General features: G+C 51.1%; 2 protein-coding genes across 2 annotated transcripts in view; both read left to right on the top strand.

Annotated features, from left to right (window-relative positions):
• Positions 1-4,005, top strand: part of Spatc1l (spermatogenesis and centriole associated 1 like) — a 26,641-nt gene extending 22,636 nt beyond the window's left edge. The window contains exon 6 of the mRNA XM_052744623.1: positions 3,893-4,005. Coding sequence (XP_052600583.1) covers positions 3,893-3,896 — 4 coding nt within the window. The 3' untranslated portion in view covers positions 3,897-4,005. The remainder of the gene's footprint in view (positions 1-3,892) is intronic.
• Ftcd (formimidoyltransferase cyclodeaminase) lies at positions 3,899-16,642 on the top strand (the record flags this gene model as incomplete). The annotated part of the gene is made up of 13 exons (XM_052744509.1): positions 3,899-4,076; positions 4,974-5,102; positions 7,136-7,224; positions 7,341-7,520; positions 8,633-8,770; positions 8,845-8,976; positions 10,727-10,788; positions 11,062-11,191; positions 11,427-11,588; positions 13,887-13,930; positions 14,142-14,280; positions 15,107-15,202; positions 16,328-16,642. Coding segments are annotated over 13 exons (1,566 nt in total), but the record flags the coding sequence as incomplete, so codon positions are not given.

Raw genomic sequence — 16,642 nt, 5'->3', positions numbered from 1 at the left:
AGTGGTGAAGGGGTGTGTGTGTGTGGTTCAGGCAAGTTTTGACAGTGGTATAATTTGGCTGAGCCCCCTGGAGATGGATACAGGTTGGGACTGGTTTCCTGTGGCCAGAGCCCACATTGGCGGGGTGGAGTCATGCTCTACCTGCCCAGGGCCATTGCCTGCATGAATGATTTAGGATACTTCTGCATGGGCAATTGGTCATTTATTTGTGGACTCCTGGGTTTCTGCTCTGCATCTGTGTCTGGGCCCAGCACCTCACTTCTGGTTGTTCCAGCTTTGGGGTCCCTTCAGTAGTTTTTCAGTCTCCCCAGATGTCCACAGGGGAGGTTGAGTCTCCAAGCATCACTTCATCCAGTTCCAACAATGCTGTGAGGTGATATATCTTAGCACTCTGCTACCATCAAAGGCTTTGTGGAGCATGCGGGCATCTTTGTGAAATTTATGGGTACAAAAGGCATCTAGAACAGGGATGTTCATGTGTGTCCAGGACTGTAATAAGATCTGTGGACCCCATGTAGAAGGGATATACCAGCCTCTACCTATAATTAAGAATTGTAAAGAAGGAATCTGGGAGTTGGAGCCATGAGCCAGATCTTACCATTCTCATGCAGTTGGGGCTGTAAACTTTAAGAAGTTTTGACTCCAGAATCAGTGGTGAGGAAAACCTGGACTTTCTTCACCTGCCTGCCCCTGGGAACACATACCACATAGCAAATCATATGCTAGAGCATCACCCGCCACTCTCACACCAATTACCACGTGTACACTCACACCTACACCTGTTCCAACAGCCACATGTACATGCAACATCAACATGCACACATGTATGCTCATATCTGTACATATACCAACACACACATACACACACACACACACACACACACACACACACACACACACACACACACCATCTATACATGCTCATACCAACATTCACTCATATACAAATACCTGAATATATAGATACACAATACCTACATAAATACAAACATTAACATCTGTTTAACATCTGTACAGGAACACTCATCCCAGTGCCCACACATTCATGCTTACACATTAACACTGCACACATACTAACACAACATATACATTGTGCTGATTAGTTTTTATTATTGACCTGATGCAACCTAGAGTCTCCTGGGAACAGAGAACTTCAACTGAGTGATTACCCAGGTCCGACTGGTGTGGGAGCCCATTTTCAGGTTCTTCATGGCTTTACCCAGCAGGTCCTCATAGAGAGGATGATTAGGACCACAGGCTTGAGTGCAGGTATCTGAGATGGTCTGCACTTGGTTGTGCTGGGGAGGGTGTCTTTTGCTTCACCCCCTTGGTGTCTCTATAAATATCCTGGGGCAGAGACAGTCAGGACCCATTGGAAAAGGTTCCAGGCCCTCTCGAGGCTATCCTTTATTTTCTATCTGTTTATCTCCGCAATATAAATCCTTCTAATATTTCCTGCTGCTCGCACTCAAGAAAACTCTGGGGAACTGTGGGGTTGGTGGGTAAACGCCCCACAGACTGGTCTATGGCCATGTCTGTGGGGAATTATCTTATTTTTTAAATTTATTTTATGTGTATGGATATTTTGCCTCCATGTACATCTGTGGACCATATGTGTGCCAGTGCCCACACAGGTCAGAAGAGGGTGTCAGATCCCCTGGAACTGGAGTTACAGATGGTTGTGAGCTGCCATGTGGGTGCTGGGAATTGAACCCAGGTCCTCTGCAAGAACAAGTACTCTTAACTACTAAACCATTTCTCTAGCTCTAGGAATTGGCTTGTTTTTGTTTGTTTATTTTTGTTTTTCAAGACAGGGTTTCTTTGTGTAGCCTTGGCTGTCCTGGAACTCATTCTGTAGCCCAGGCTGGCCTCAAACTCACAGAGATCCGCCTGCCTCTGCCTCCTGAGTGCTGGGATTAAAGGTGTGCACCACCAGCTGGCTGACTTGGTTCTTGATTGCTGCAGGAGGGCGCAGCCTGTTATGGGCAGAACTATTCCTTGGACAGGTGGTCCTGGGCTTAGGAGTGAGCCAGGAACCAGCAAGCACTGTTCTCCATGGCTTCTGCTTCATCGCTGGCTTGAGTTCCTGCCTTGACTTCCCTCAATGATGGACTGGGACCTGGAAGTGTAAGCTGAAAGAAACCCCCAAGTTACTTTTGGTTAGAGTGTTTCATCAGAGCAACAGAAAAGCTGACTAGGATACATACGCACAGGTTTGTTCACATCAGTACCTACGTACAGCACCAGTATCCATCTTTCCTACATCATGGTTGACACACACATTAACATCCACCCACTTGCAAACACCAACATCCACATATATGCTATCATCCACATAGTGCATGTATTCTAATATCTACCTGCATAGGCACACTAACACCCACGTGCACACTCACACCAACTCCTACATATTCACATATATCCTTATATACACCCCCCACACCCATATCCACTCAATTCACCCCATGTACACCTACTCCACAAGTTGCACAAATTCCCATGGTTACACACATTCTTGCTCTCACCCTGATACTCTCTCCCGCCTCTCTGAGCTAAGATGACTTCTGTGGGGGACCAGGCTTTACGCTAGGCCTCACACAAGGCCTCCTCCACCCCATCCCTGAGGACTACTAGGTTCTCTATGAAAAGATACCAACCCAGAAGTCCCATGGGGCCTCCTCTGGAAAGGCCACATTCTGAGAGCAAAACTGCGTCATCTGGACAGTCAACAGGCAGCCCTGGACCAAGCTGGGCCTTGAGCCCAAGTTGGCCTGATGCCCTAGCTTGAACTTTGCCCCTCTAGGCCTCCAAGAGTCCTCTGCATGTGCCCCTCTGACCCTGATCATGTGCTTTTGGGAAAGCTCATCCTGGAGAGCACATACTCAATTTGGGAGTTACCCCTACACCCCCCGGCTCCCTTCACACTGTCCCTGGTTAATAAGAAACTAGCTATGAGGCGGTATAAAAGCCCCGGGGCCATCAGCTGCCACTCCATGTCCCTCCACTGCCTTGTGAGAGGAGCGTCTGGACTCAGGTGCTGACCATGTCCCAGCTGGTGGAATGCGTCCCCAATTTCTCAGAGGGGAACAACCAGGAGGTGAGGCTCCGTCAGGGCTGGCAGAATATGTGGGTGCTCTAGTCACAAAGAAGGGAATGAATTTGGTGTGGGCGGAGGTTGCCTTCCCAGGACGGGCAGAGCCATAGCCTGTTGGCTCCCTCAAAGGAGCTATCTCTGCCAGCTCTGGAACATTCCATGGATGTGGGGGACTCTGGAGAACTGGCAGCGGGCCTGGGGATTTGGGAGTGTTCCTGGTGGAAGTTGTGAGTCCCTTGACCCCAGTGTTCCTATCTGAAAATGAAGCACCTTGAATATAGATGCAGAGAGAGTTATTTGAGGTCACAGGAAAGGTCATTCCCACATGTATTAACTCCTTCCTCACCCACAAAGCCTTGTGAGGCAGGCACTATTATTAGGCCCCCCTTACATGATGGGGAAACTGAGGCAAGAAGGGTCCTCAGGATGGGGTTTGAGCTCTGAGCCCAGCTCCTGACCTGGAAGGTTGTGCGCTGATCAGGCTCCCCCCCCCCACCATATTAGCTAATGGTCCCTACCCTGCTGTTCCCACTGGAAGGCTGTCACTCTGTCCACCCCTTCTGAATGTCTGGGTGTTGGGAGCAGGCCCGTTATTATTTTTCTGGACCAACCTGAGCCTGGGGTGGCCACAGCCACTGCCACAGGGGCCTTCCTTGTTGTGCCATGTGGGTTCTTGCGCTGAAGTTTAGCTTTTGGGGGGACCCCTCCCCCAAACCTCCTCCTTGAGATCACACTTGGGTGTGAGACTACAGCCTCTCCAAATGGGACTGAGGCATGGTGTTGGGCCTCTATCTCCAGGTAATTGATGCCATTTCTCAAGCCATCTCCCAGACCCCAGGCTGTGTGCTGCTGGATGTTGATGCTGGACCCTCCACCAACCGCACTGTCTACACTTTCGTGGGGCAGCCAGAGTGTGTGGTCGAGGGAGCCCTCAACGCGGCCCGCACAGCCTCACAACTCATCGACATGAGCAAGCACAAGGGTGAGGCAGCCCAGGACCTGAACTGGGTCAGGCCTCCCATGTCTCAGTTTCCAGGCCGAGCTTGTGCCATGGTGTCCTGGGAGGGGCAGGCCCAGGGCATGGACATGGGGTGTGAGTCCAACAGGGCTGTGGGCAGGCTTCCCCAGGGTCAGGGCCACGTGGTTTGCCCTAGTGTGGCTTTGGTGCCTATTCCCAGGAGTGGATTGAGGGAAAGGCAGGGAGATGGCCCTAGGACACAGGCTATGGAGATCAGCAACCCCTAGAGTGGGCACCTCTCTTTTGGGGTTCACTGATTCTATGATAATCTACAGGGGTTCACTCATCCCAAGGTCTTGACTAGACTGAGGCCTTGGGGAGACAGAAGAGGACACCTCACTAGGAAGCAAACTTGTCAACTGCCTCAAAACCAAACACAATGGCAGGGGTGGGCAGGGTCAAAGGTTGGTGGACACACAGAACTGGGCAGAAGGCCAAGTCTTCTGTCCGTTCTCGGGGAGAGGTTTATAGAGGTCATGGTAAGGAATAGATAACAGGCTTGCCAAGGTTAGGAGGGGCTGGGCACTGTATTCTGGATGTGGTGTGGATTCTCTCCTGCCAGGGAAGGCAGGGCTGGCCCATAACCAGATACTTTCAGCCTGGCAAGGTCTTACTGAAGGCCCTGGTTTTGTGGGTTTTTATTTTTTAGGAAAAAAAGTATTATAAATGGCCAGCTTATGCAATCCCTACCCATTACTCAGGTCTATAAAGTCCTTCTCTTGACAGCCATAGCAACAAAAACAGTCCCCATGTTCTGTGGCATCCCTGTTAGTCCAGCCTGGGAAGAATTGCTGCTGCCAACCACTTTCTATGGTCAGTGTGTAAGGCTGTAAGGGTGATGGCCTGCCCCTTTTTCTGCAGGAGAGCATCCTCGTATGGGCGCTCTGGATGTTTGTCCCTTCATCCCCGTGAGGGGCGTCAGCATGGATGAGTGTGTGCTCTGTGCTAAGGTCTTTGGCCAGCGGCTGGCAGAGGAGCTGAATGTACCAGGTGAGTGTCCTGGGAGGATAGGCTTTGGGGCATCTCTGGATTCCGGCCTCTGACACATGCTCTGGTTCTCTGGTCTTGACACCTTTTAAGGATGCAGATCATGCCTAGTACGGAGGCACACACCTTTAATCCCAGTGCTCAGGAGGCAGAGACAGGCAGATCTCTATGAGTTCAAGGCCAGCTTGCTCTACATAGAGAGTTTTAGGACAGCCTGGGCTACATAGACCCTATCTCAAAAGACAAACAAACAAACAAACAAACAAAACAAAAAAAAAACCAAAACTAAAACCAAAACAAAACATCGCAAAAAACAAAAAACAAAAACCACCCAAACAAAAAGAATGCAGATCACTTCCAAAAAAGAAAGAGTACTGTGAGAAAGCCACCAGCCTCAGCTTCTTAGACAATGAAACAAATGCAAGCTGAAATCACAGCCACAGCAGAGTGCAGCTGCATGTCCCATCCTGCTTGTTGGGCTGTGGACATTTGTAGGTAGACTTTTCTGTGTCCCATCAGTCAGCTCTGTCCTACCAGCTGCTCCCAAATAACCACACAGAGACTTATTATTAATTATAAATGCTCAGCTGATAGCTTAGGCTTATTACTATTTAGCTTTTTCAACTTAATCCATATTTCTTATCTATGCTCTACCACATGGTGGTACCTTTTTTTTTTTTTTTTTTTTTTTTTTAGCATGGCATGTTCATCTCCTGCTTTCTCCATGTCTCACTGGCAACTCCTCATCACTCTGCCCTTCTTCCCAGTGCCCTCTCAGTTTGGCTTCCAGCCTAACCTCTTCATGCTTAACTATTGTCAGTCATCCTTTTATTAAACCAACCAGAAGGCACTTTGGCAAAGATACATCTTCACAGTGTACAAAAAGATCATTCCAGAACAGCCATTGTTTGACCACATGGTAAAGCAGGTTAGCTTGCTGAGCCTGGAGACTAAAAAGTCTACGCCTTGTAAATAGAATTTGGGGCTGGGGAGATGGCTCACTGGTTTAAGCACTTGCCTCTCAAGCATGAGGACCAGAGTTCAGATTTCCAGGAATCTCCATAAACGCCGATGTCCATGGTGAGGCACCTGTAATTCCAGCTTTGTAAGGCAGAGACAGAACAAGCTAGTTAGCAAGACTTGCCATGTCAGGGAGTTCTGGGTCTGACTGAGAGACCCACCTCCATGAATGAAGTTAAAGAATGATTAAGGATGATTCCTGATATCAACCCTAAACCTCCCCATGCATATGCACACATGTAATGAGCCCATGCAAAGGCATAAACATGCATACACAAATGCATACCATATACACATGAAAAATGGGGGGAAAAGATTTCATTTGAGGAAACTAGATAAAGAAAATGATACGAGACAAACTAGGAACAGGATGCACAGCATAGTGTTGGGGGACGCACCAGGATAGACAGTCCATAAGGCAGCACAGAGTGGGACCCAGCCAGGCCTTGTTGCTGCCATAAACACAAGCCAACATCTGAGGCTAAGGCCCGTGTTCTGTTTTTTTTTTTTCCCTCCTATGAGGACAGGTTCACCACACAGTAAAAATCCTCTTTTTTGTTTTTGTTTTTGTTTTTGTTTTTCAAGACAGGTTTCTCTGTGTAGCTTTGGTGCCTGTCCTGGATCTCATTCTGTAGATCAGGCTGGCCTTGAACTCACAGAGATCCACCTGGCTCTGCTTTCCAAGTGCTGGGATTAAAGGCATGTGCCACTGCCACCACAATACATTTTTTAAAAGAGTATTCCATCAGCATCCCCCACATATCCCACCCTGACTCCTATAAAGACGTCCTCTTTGATGGCACTGGTTTGGGGTGGGTGGAAGGCATGTCCTATGGCATCTGCATTGCTATACCCACTCCAAGAGTATGGAGAAGATGGGACTCCCCAGAGAGAGTAAGCCAAGGAAGATCTACCCCCAGTTGCTGTTGGAGGAGCTACCCTGCCTGGGCCCCTGTGGGAGTGAGGATACTGGATTCTACCCAGACAAGCACCTGACCAGCTGGGTTCCTTTGCAGTATACCTCTATGGTGAGGCAGCGCAGACACCCAGTCGCCAGACCCTGCCGGCGATCCGGGCTGGAGAGTATGAGGCCCTGCGTGAGAAGGTGCCGCCCCATAGGTGGCTGGGTGTCTGAGGGTGGCCTCCCTGACATTTTCCCCCCCTGGAGAGAATGGGATGGTCTGGGCCCCTCCACCTCACCTCACGTGAATGTTCCTGCAGCTCAAGCAGGCAGAGTGGGCGCCTGACTTCGGCCCCAGCTCCTTTGTCCCCAGTTGGGGCGCCACCGTCACAGGTGCCCGGAAGTTCCTCATTGCCTTCAACATCAACCTGCTCAGCACCAAGGAACAGGCCCATCGGATTGCTCTTAACCTGCGGGAGCAGGGCCGCGGGAAAGACCAGGTGGGTAGCTTCTGGCTGGCTGTCCCGTGCCCCAAGGATCTTCCTTGGAAACCTCCTGGGGAGATTGTTCACCTTAGTGTCACAGCCCTGTGGGGTCTCAGGGTGAGTCCAGTGTTTGAAACTGAGGGTCCCCTTCAAAAAATCATATGCGTTTTGCCTACATGTGTGCCAGAAGAGGGTGCTGGGTCCCTTGGGACTGAAGTTACATATGATGATGAGCCATCATGTGGGTGCTGGGAATTGAACCCAGGTCCTCTTAACCACCGAGTCATCTCTCTGGCAACCCCAGTTGATTTTATTTTAACAGACTTTACCACAGAAGCAGACAGGGTCAGGTTTCTGTGTAGACAGCTGCCTAGCAGTCCCAGATGTCTTCACATCCTTCCAGATGCTCTAAATATGCACACCCCCCCCCCCCCACAATGCCTCTGGAACTCTTCAGGTGTTCTGAGGAAGCTTCCTCACCAGGTCCGCATAGAAGTTGTCGGCTAGCTTGAGCGTCATTTCTTCAGAGTCCACCTCAGAGACAGGTGACAGACATACATGGTGACCACAAGTCGTCTTCCCATCTGTCCCAACCTCACATCTTACTAGGCAGCGAGGCCCCAGGAGCCTAGCTTCCTGCAGGATCAGCTGTCTGCAGGCACAACATGAAACACAGAGACCCTGGAGTCCTTTGTGCCCCTTCCAAAGTGAGGTCACAGCTCCTGGCTCACTCAGGTCATCAAAGAGAGGATCAGAGTGACTGAGGTGGCAAGCGGGTGGGAGGCGGGTGACAAGGGGAGCTGGGACTTCCCCTGGCTTCCCACATCAGTGTCCCTAGGTCTCTAGAACACGGTATGGTCAGAGATTGGCACCAAACCTGGACTTTGGGGCCTCAGTTTTCATGTGGTAGGTGAGGTTTTGCCTGTCTCTCTAGCCAGACCTAGGAAGACAGAAAGAGCGAGGAGAGGCACAGTGCCAACCCAGCTATCGGGGGCCACCTGGCCTGACTCGTCTGGCTAGGGAACACAAGTACAAGAGGGTCTCAGAGCCAGGCATTATGAAGTCTGGGCAGGGGCCACCCAGAGATCAGATTCTTAGCCCAGGGTGGGGAATGCATCTCTTTGTAGCCAGGACGTCTGAAAAAGGTTCAGGGCATCGGCTGGTACCTGGACGAGAAGAACCTGGCTCAGGTCTCCACAAACCTCCTGGACTTTGAGGTCACAGCTCTGCACACAGTCTATGAGGAGACCTGCAGAGAGGCTCAGGTGGGTAGGGCAGGTGCCCACACCCTTCTCACGCTCGGAACCCCCCCGACGCTGACCTCGCCTCTGTCTCACAGGAGCTGAATCTCCCAGTGGTGGGCTCGCAGCTGGTGGGCCTGGTGCCTCTGAAGGCCTTACTGGATGCCGCAGCCTTCTACTGTGACAAGGAGAATCTGTTTGTTCTGGAGGAGGAGCACCGGATACGGCTGGTGGGCTGCACTCATTTTGGGAGTGAGATGCCAAGGGAGGCATGGAGGCTGTAGGCCTTCAGCTGCTCCAGAAGCAAGCTGATATTTCCAGAAGGGCCCACCCTAAATCCAAAACCTTCTTCCTTCAAGTCCTTCGTTTTATTGACTGGAGTGTTTGTGTGTGTGTGTGTGTGTGTGTGTGTGTGTGTGTGTGTGTAAGACAGAAGACAATTTCAGGTGTCACATTTTCTTTCTTTCTTTTTTTTTTTTTTTTTTTTGGTTGCTCTCTGTTAACAGTCCTGGCTGTCCTGGAACTCACTCTGTAGACCAGACTGGCCTCGAACTCACAGAGATCCACCTGCCTCTGGGTGTGTGCCACCACCACCACAGTGCTCAGGTGTCATATTTCTAAGGTGCTTCCATCTTTTTTTTTTTTCAACCCAGGGTCTCTCACTGACCTGGAACTCACCAAGTAGGCTGGTCCTCCTGTCTCCATTTCCTCAACATTGGGATTACAAGTAATGTGCTTGCCACCATGCCAGGATTTTTTTTTTTTTTTTTTTTTTTTTTGGTTTTTCGAGACAGGGTTTCTCTGTGTAGCTTTGCGCCTTTCCTGGGACTCACTTGGTAGCCCAGGCTGGCCTCGAACTCACAGAGATCCGCCTGGCTCTGCCTCCCGAGTGCTGGGATTAAAGGCGTGCGCCACCACCGCCCGGCCAGGATTTTTAATTAATTAGTTTTGACATGGGTCCTGGGGCTCTAACTCAAGGCTTTGTGCTTGCCTGGCAAGTACTTTACTGACCAAGCTCTCTGGCCAGCTCTTGACTTGTAGTTAGAAGATTTTCTATTTTCATTGTTGTTTAGAACATTAGGAAGTTTTCCTGTGTGACTTGTACTACACAAATTGTATGTTCTTTGCCTTCTTAACTCCTGGGCTGGCCACCCCTGTGAAGAGTCAGCCCCCTCCATCAGGTCCCTTACACTCCTGTAACCCACCGTTTATGGATTTGGGTACACATGTCCCTGGCTATACCTCCCCTGGTTCCATCTACACATGACTCTCTTCTAAAGCAGTCCTGCTTGGTATGGCACCTTTGCTCAATTGCTCCAGGGCCCAGGATCTGCTCTGGAGGTGGCTGCATCTCCAGAGGAATTGTTTTCTTTTCCCACCCTCTCATGGGAAGTATTCCTTACTGCTTGCTGATTCTGTGACCTAACTCTTAGGTGGCATCCTTTACCCATCTCCATAACCACGTTTGGAGTGCACCTGGCTTGTGTCCTTCAAGTGTGTGGGTCCCTTTCTGCTTTTAGAAAGGGAGACCTGTTGTTACCGCTGCGTAGCTTCATAACGGGTCAAATGGTTTTTTGTTGAGATGAATTCTAGTCTTACATGGGACTGTTTTAACTGTATCCTGGATTTGGGTGAAACTCAGTTTTCCTCACATTTATGTTCAGGTGAATTGAGGTTGCCCCGGATTGTAAGACTCTGTCTGTTAGATTCTGAATTAGAATCCAATTCCAAAAAGGGAGTTTATCCCCACACCCACACCCACCCCCCCGCCCCGTCCCAAGGCCATTGAGGCTCCGTTGTGAGGGAAGGGGTGGGCAACCATTTCTTTGTCGTGTTTGCGCTGGGAGCGTGGAGTGTTTCACGTGTATCTCAACCTGTCGGGAAGCAAACTGGTAGGGTTCCTGGGAAGGCAGTGTGGGCAAAACTTGTCAAGGTGAAAGCTAAGCTGAGCTTGGCTAAGGTGAGATGTCCACTCTCTAGGTGGTGAACCGGCTGGGCCTGGATTCCCTGGCACCCTTTGACCCAAAGGAGAGGATCATCGAGTGAGGCCTCACATCCCTGCCCCCACTCTGCCCACTTCCTGCTCCTCCTTTCCTTGCTTTACCCCTCCTCCCCCTCCACTTCCTCCTCATCTTCACATCTCTGGTCCCCAAATCAAGCCTGGTGCCTGATCCTCCAACTTCTTTGCGTGCTTCGGCCCCGCCCCCTCCTGGCCTGCCTCCTGGCCGGCCTGCTTCCCTTCTCTCCAGGCTCTCAGCTTGGGGCTGGGGTTAAGGGGGTGTGTCTCCCCTTCTTTAAGCCCCTCCCACTGGTAGGTACCTGGTTCCGGCTAGTGGACCCGAAAAGGGCCTGATGGACAAGTCGCTGCTCAATTTTGTTCGGGAGGTGGGCGCCCGCTCTGCTGCCCCTGGCGGCGGCTCCGTAGCAGCAGCTGTTGCAGCCATGGTGAGCACCTGAAGTGACCCACTGAGGGCGGAGCCATAGATGGCAGGACCCAGGCGCGGGGCGGGGCATAGTGGGGGATTCTGGAGGGTGGGACTCAGGGGTCAGGGACTCCGTAGTGGGGGACCCTGCAGGATGAGATTCCAAAGCTCATCTCCCTGCACTTGGGGTTCCCTGCTGGGCTCTGGCCTGGGGTAGCCAGGACCCCGGGTGGCCCCCACAGCTTGCTCCTTACCAGGGTGCAGCCCTGGCCTCCATGGTGGGCCAGATGACCTACGGGCGACGCCAGTTTGATCACCTGGACTCCACCATGCGGCGCCTGATCCCACCCTTCCATGCGGCCTCCGCCCAGCTGATCCCCTTGGTGGATGCTGACGCCCAGGCTTTTGCTGCCTGTTTGGTAAGAGTGCGGAATTGCCAGGCCTAGGCTTGCTAGCCATAGCAGCATGCAAATTTGGAGCCAGGGGCAGGGCACTGGGAAGGTGGCATGATCTGCCAATATTCTCGGAAGCCCTACTTTCAGCAACCTTGAGGGTCTAGGCCTAGAGAGCATGGACCTTGCCCCAGAGAAGGGAATTAGGAGGGCAGGACTCCAGAATGGGAGACCCTGGAAGTTGGGGTTCCTGGAGGGATACTGGCTGGCAACATTGAACGTAACAGTAGACACTTCTCACAGATTGGCCAGCCAAGATCTTGGCTTCCAGGCCAGAGATGTGTGAGAGCTGGACCCCAGATTCTAGAGACCTGCAGGAAGGAAGCCTATTGCCTGTAGGTCATCTGGCCTACCATGGAGGTCAGCCCTGTGCCCTGGTGAGGGGCAAACTTCAGGGGCAGCCCCCTGTCCTGACCCCTCCAGCAGGCCAGAACTCCAAGGAAGTCATAGAAATCTTAACAGAACAGATGTGGAGATTAGGGACTTAGACTGGAAAGCCCTCCTCAGCCACAAGATAGCAGGAACCATGAGGAGAGTTCGGAGGTGGAAAAATCATCTTGAAAAGTAATTAGAGGTTGTGGGCAGAAGGGAGGACGTGGCAAGGGCACAGGGCCAGCCTCTGAAAAGATGAAAGAAATGGTTAGAAGTGAGAGAGACACACACAGAGAGACCAAGAGAGATATGCACAGAGACAGAGAGACACGTACATAAAAGAAACACAGAGATGCACACACAGGGAGAGACACACAGAGAGATGCAGAAACACAGAGAGATGGAGGTAGAGACAGAGAGATAAGAGCAGAGTGACAGAGACGAAGAGTGACTGAGACGCGTGAACACACACACAGGCAGAGAAAGACACACAGACAGAGACACAGACAGACACACACACAGCCCCAGGCAGAGATATAAAGACAGAGAGAGATGAGAGGCATTTAAAGGGAAATGTTAGTTTAGATATAAATATTAGAAATTCAGAGACAACCCTAACATTAGAGATTAGAAGTAACAAATAAGATGAAGGCTCAAAAAAAAAACTGTAAGAGAAAGTCAGATAAATGAAAATTAACTGAGGGCAGCAGAGAGAAAATGGACAATAAACATCAAAAGCACACAAGGCGATATAAAATAATATGAACTGAAGTTTGTGTAAGCGTGGGGTTGATTAATGTCCTTCACGTGCAGCAAGAAGATGAATGTTTGGGAATAAATGAACAAACAAAAAAAGAGCCACTAAATACTTAGGAAATTTCTAGAAGCAAAATGCTAGATACGTACTTTTCTCATTGAGACAATAAAAACAATAAAACATAAAAATAACACAAATAATAAAACAACCATTAAAAACAATAAAAAAATGAAAACATGATAAAATGTGCACTAAATTAGGAAACAGAACTGATGACGTGGGCTGTAGCAGGGAGGTCACAGCAAACACAAGAGGCTAAACCGAGGGCCACGTTCCCCATGCAGGAGGAGAGGTACCTGTTACGACACAGTGACAAGCTGACTGAGGCACTGAGTGTCTGCTCAGCCTCTGCCGTCACTTATGGCTGATAGAAGGGCCACTGACAAGGACTTTCTGGCAGCGATCTGGGTGGATATACCCAACAACAGTGTGTGCACCCCCTAGCCAGCTTCCCCTCTCCCCCCCCATCCTGTTTCATCCTGCAAGATTGAAGGGTGCTGTGGGAGGCTGGGACTTAGAGCACTTATCACACACACAGTCCCTTCCTGTGAAATCACAAACCTTTGCTGGAGCCATTCAGGGAAAAGGCCCGGTCTACAGACAGCCAAGGACAAGGGATGTGGCACCATGGCAGAGAAGGCCTTAGCGCTCTCAGCACCGTCACTCTTGTGTGTTTAGACTGGGCATGGTGAAGTGGTTTGCATTATTTTAAATTGGAGTTGGCACTAGGAGAACCTGGTACTGTGCGGAGGAGGATGGGAAGAATTCAGGGGCCTTTAAAGGCTCTTGGTATCTTTTTCTAGAAGCAAGGTCCCCAGAGAATGCCACTCACGTGTCTCCTCCAAGTGGCCATGGGGACCTACGATACCCAGACCCAGGTGCCCTTGCCTGTGGCCTGTAGCATATGATGCACTTAGGTGGGAAATGCCCATGCTGGAGGCCATGGATAAATGCTGCCCATGCTGCCATGTCCCCGGACACGGTCCTCCTCACTGCCATTCCAGCATGGCCAGGGGACACAGCCAGCCCCTCATGGCCTCTCACCATGTGTGTTTTGGTCTTTTTTTTCTCTATAGGAGGCAATAAAGCTGCCCAAGAACACACCTGAAGAGAGGGACAGGTGAGCATGGTATTGGCCAGGTGGCCCTGCTGGACCCTCTGGGCCATGGCTTTCAGTGTCTGGGGAGTTGGCACAGGTGCACCCTGGGCAGGGAGCGATGATCTTTTTGTCCCTCCTGAGTCTGTGTGCTCAGCCTATGGGGAGGGACTGTGCTGGTTGGGATCAGACTGCGCTCTGCCCCCCAACTCACATTTCGCCGCCTGGGTTCTAGGCGTGCATGTGCTCTGCAGGAGGGCCTGAGACAGGCAGTTTCCGTGCCCCTGAAACTGGCAGAGACTGTGTCCCAGCTATGGCCGGTGCTGAAGGAGCTGGCCCTGTGTGGGAACCTGGCCTGCTTGTCTGACCTGCAGGTATGAGGGTGCCAGGGAGTCACAGCAGCTCAGGGTGGTATCTTGACATTCTTGTTCAATGTTGTCCCAGTTACCAGCAACATGGGTGTCTTCAGAGCCTCCAGTTACAGATCACCACCCTATCTATGGGGAAATACCTGAGGCAGCCTGCGGAAGGAGACAGGTGCCCTGTGTGGGGGATGGGTCAAAACAGAGTCATGGCCTATGGCCCCTACAACTAACCCAGGAACCCTACAGTATGCAGGGCATTTCAGTGTATGGTCCAGAGGCCCCAGAGACGTGATCCTCTATACTGGGAGTGGCCATAGTTTGCAGGCAGATAGCTGATGAGGGCAGGTTCAGAGGGGTTGATGGTCTCTAGAGCACACCCCTACCTGTATAGCCTCCTCAGGCCTCCAGGAGCCACATCTTCAAATTAGGAGTGGATTCCTTTTCCAGGTTCAGGTCTCAGACCAAAATGACCCTGGTAGCCTGATCTCTGCGGGTAGGGCCAGGCTTAATGGTATGAAGAATGAATGCAGGTAGCCGGGCGGTGGTGGCGCACGCCTTTAATCCCAGCACGCAGGAGGCAGAGGCAGGCGGATCTCTGTGAGTCTGAGGCCAGCCTGGGCTACAGCGTGAGTTCCAGGAAAGGCGCCAAAACTACACAGAGAAACCCTGTCTCAAAAAACAAGCAAGCAAACAAACAAAAAAGAATGCAGGTCCCTTGCCTGTCAGCCCATAGGATGGATCAGCTTGCTCAGTCTTGACAAGAGGGTTGAGATTTTCAAGAGGCACAGTGGTACTGTGGGTCCAGAACCAGCCCCTTTCACTGGTGTCTCTGCAGGTGGCAGCCAAGGCCTTGGAGACAGGTGTGTTTGGTGCATACTTCAATGTGCTCATCAACTTGAAGGACATGACTGATGATGCATTTAAACAGAAGGTAGGCAGGGGGAAGACTTGATGCCAGGCCCCACCCAGGGACCTGCCATGTCTACTGTGGGCAGGGATGATTCTTGCTGGCCATCTGAAGGAATAGGCCCTTGCTATCTCTCCAGGAGCCATGGGTACAGAGTGGCCAGGTGTCTGTAGGCATACTTTGACATTCCCCTTCCCATGGGTCCAGACCTGGCTAGGAGATGAAAAGTTGCTAAATAGTACTGCTGTATCCTTACCATCTTCCTGGCTCTCACAGAGAACTGAAGGCTGGGGACCCCCAAGCACCAACACCCCAGAGACTGGGAAAACAATGGCTGTAAGAAATGTCAGGCGGTGGTGGCGCACACCTTTAATCCCAGCACTCGGGAGGCAGAGGCAGGCAGATCTCTGTGAGTTCGAGGCCAGCCTGGTCTACAAAGTGAGTTCCAGGAAAGGCATAAAACTACACAGAGAAACCCTGTCTCGAAAAACCAAAAAGAAAAAGAAATGAACCAAACCTCAGCCTTCCTAACGACTCAACTGCATGGCAATTTTATTGCATTATTGAGGTAAAAATCACAGAACATACAAATTGCTATATTAAAGTATAGAATTCAGTAGAGTTTTTGCACATTCACAGTGTTGTATAGCCATCGCTCTAGCAAGTTCCAGGACATTTTTGTTGCTTTGAAGGATCCCTCTGTCAATCGGTGCACACACTGTCCCCTACCCTAGCTCTGGCAGCCATTCTTAAGCATCTGTCTCTTAGGCATTTGTGACAATTTTGAAAAGACCTTTTTAAGGGCTCGGTTCTTACATAGAATGCTAGCAATTGGGCATCTTTGGGGTCACGCCCCTCCCTGATCAACTTTAGACAGTATGAACCATGTGAGCTCTGCCCCTGGGTCTTATGGGCTCTACCCTCAGCAGTCTGGTGAGAAGTAGCAGAAATGGGATGGGAGTTTGTGGAGGGTCAGTGGCCCCTACCCACACTGAGAAATCCAGGAGTGGCTGTTCGAGATGACCCTAGTCACTGTGAGGTGGGTATACCATGGGGAGGTGGCAGGAGGAGCCTGGGACTTTTCTGTTAGGAGCAGCAGGCCACAGCAAGCATGGAGGTGGTAGGGTGACATATCCCTCTGTCTGTCAGATACGCCATCGAATCTCCAGCCTTCTGCAGGAAGCCAAGACGCAGGCTGCACTGGTACTGGATAGCCTAGAAGCAAGGAAGGAGTGAAGAGGACCCCCCACCCCGCACCCTCTTCCTGCCCACGCCATGGGCGGTCCAACTTCCAGTGGTCCTCACCTATCTTAAGTGACCCGTGCTTTGGGGGAAGACTCAGGCACGACATCAGCAGGGTCTGGATGGAGCTCTACACACAGCTGTCTATGTAGGATCAGAAGATGCAACAGATGTGGCTGGGGTAGGGGGTAGGGCCTGATTGGGGGCAGTCTCCTGCGGGCA

The sequence above is a fragment of the Peromyscus californicus genome, unplaced genomic scaffold, assembly GCF_007827085.1.
Source record: "Peromyscus californicus insignis strain IS unplaced genomic scaffold, ASM782708v3 Scaffold_19__1_contigs__length_69161282, whole genome shotgun sequence".
Taxonomy (NCBI): Eukaryota; Metazoa; Chordata; class Mammalia; order Rodentia; family Cricetidae; genus Peromyscus; species Peromyscus californicus.
Note: the sequence above shows the minus strand (reverse complement) of the source record. Positions and strands in the feature narration are given on the sequence as shown.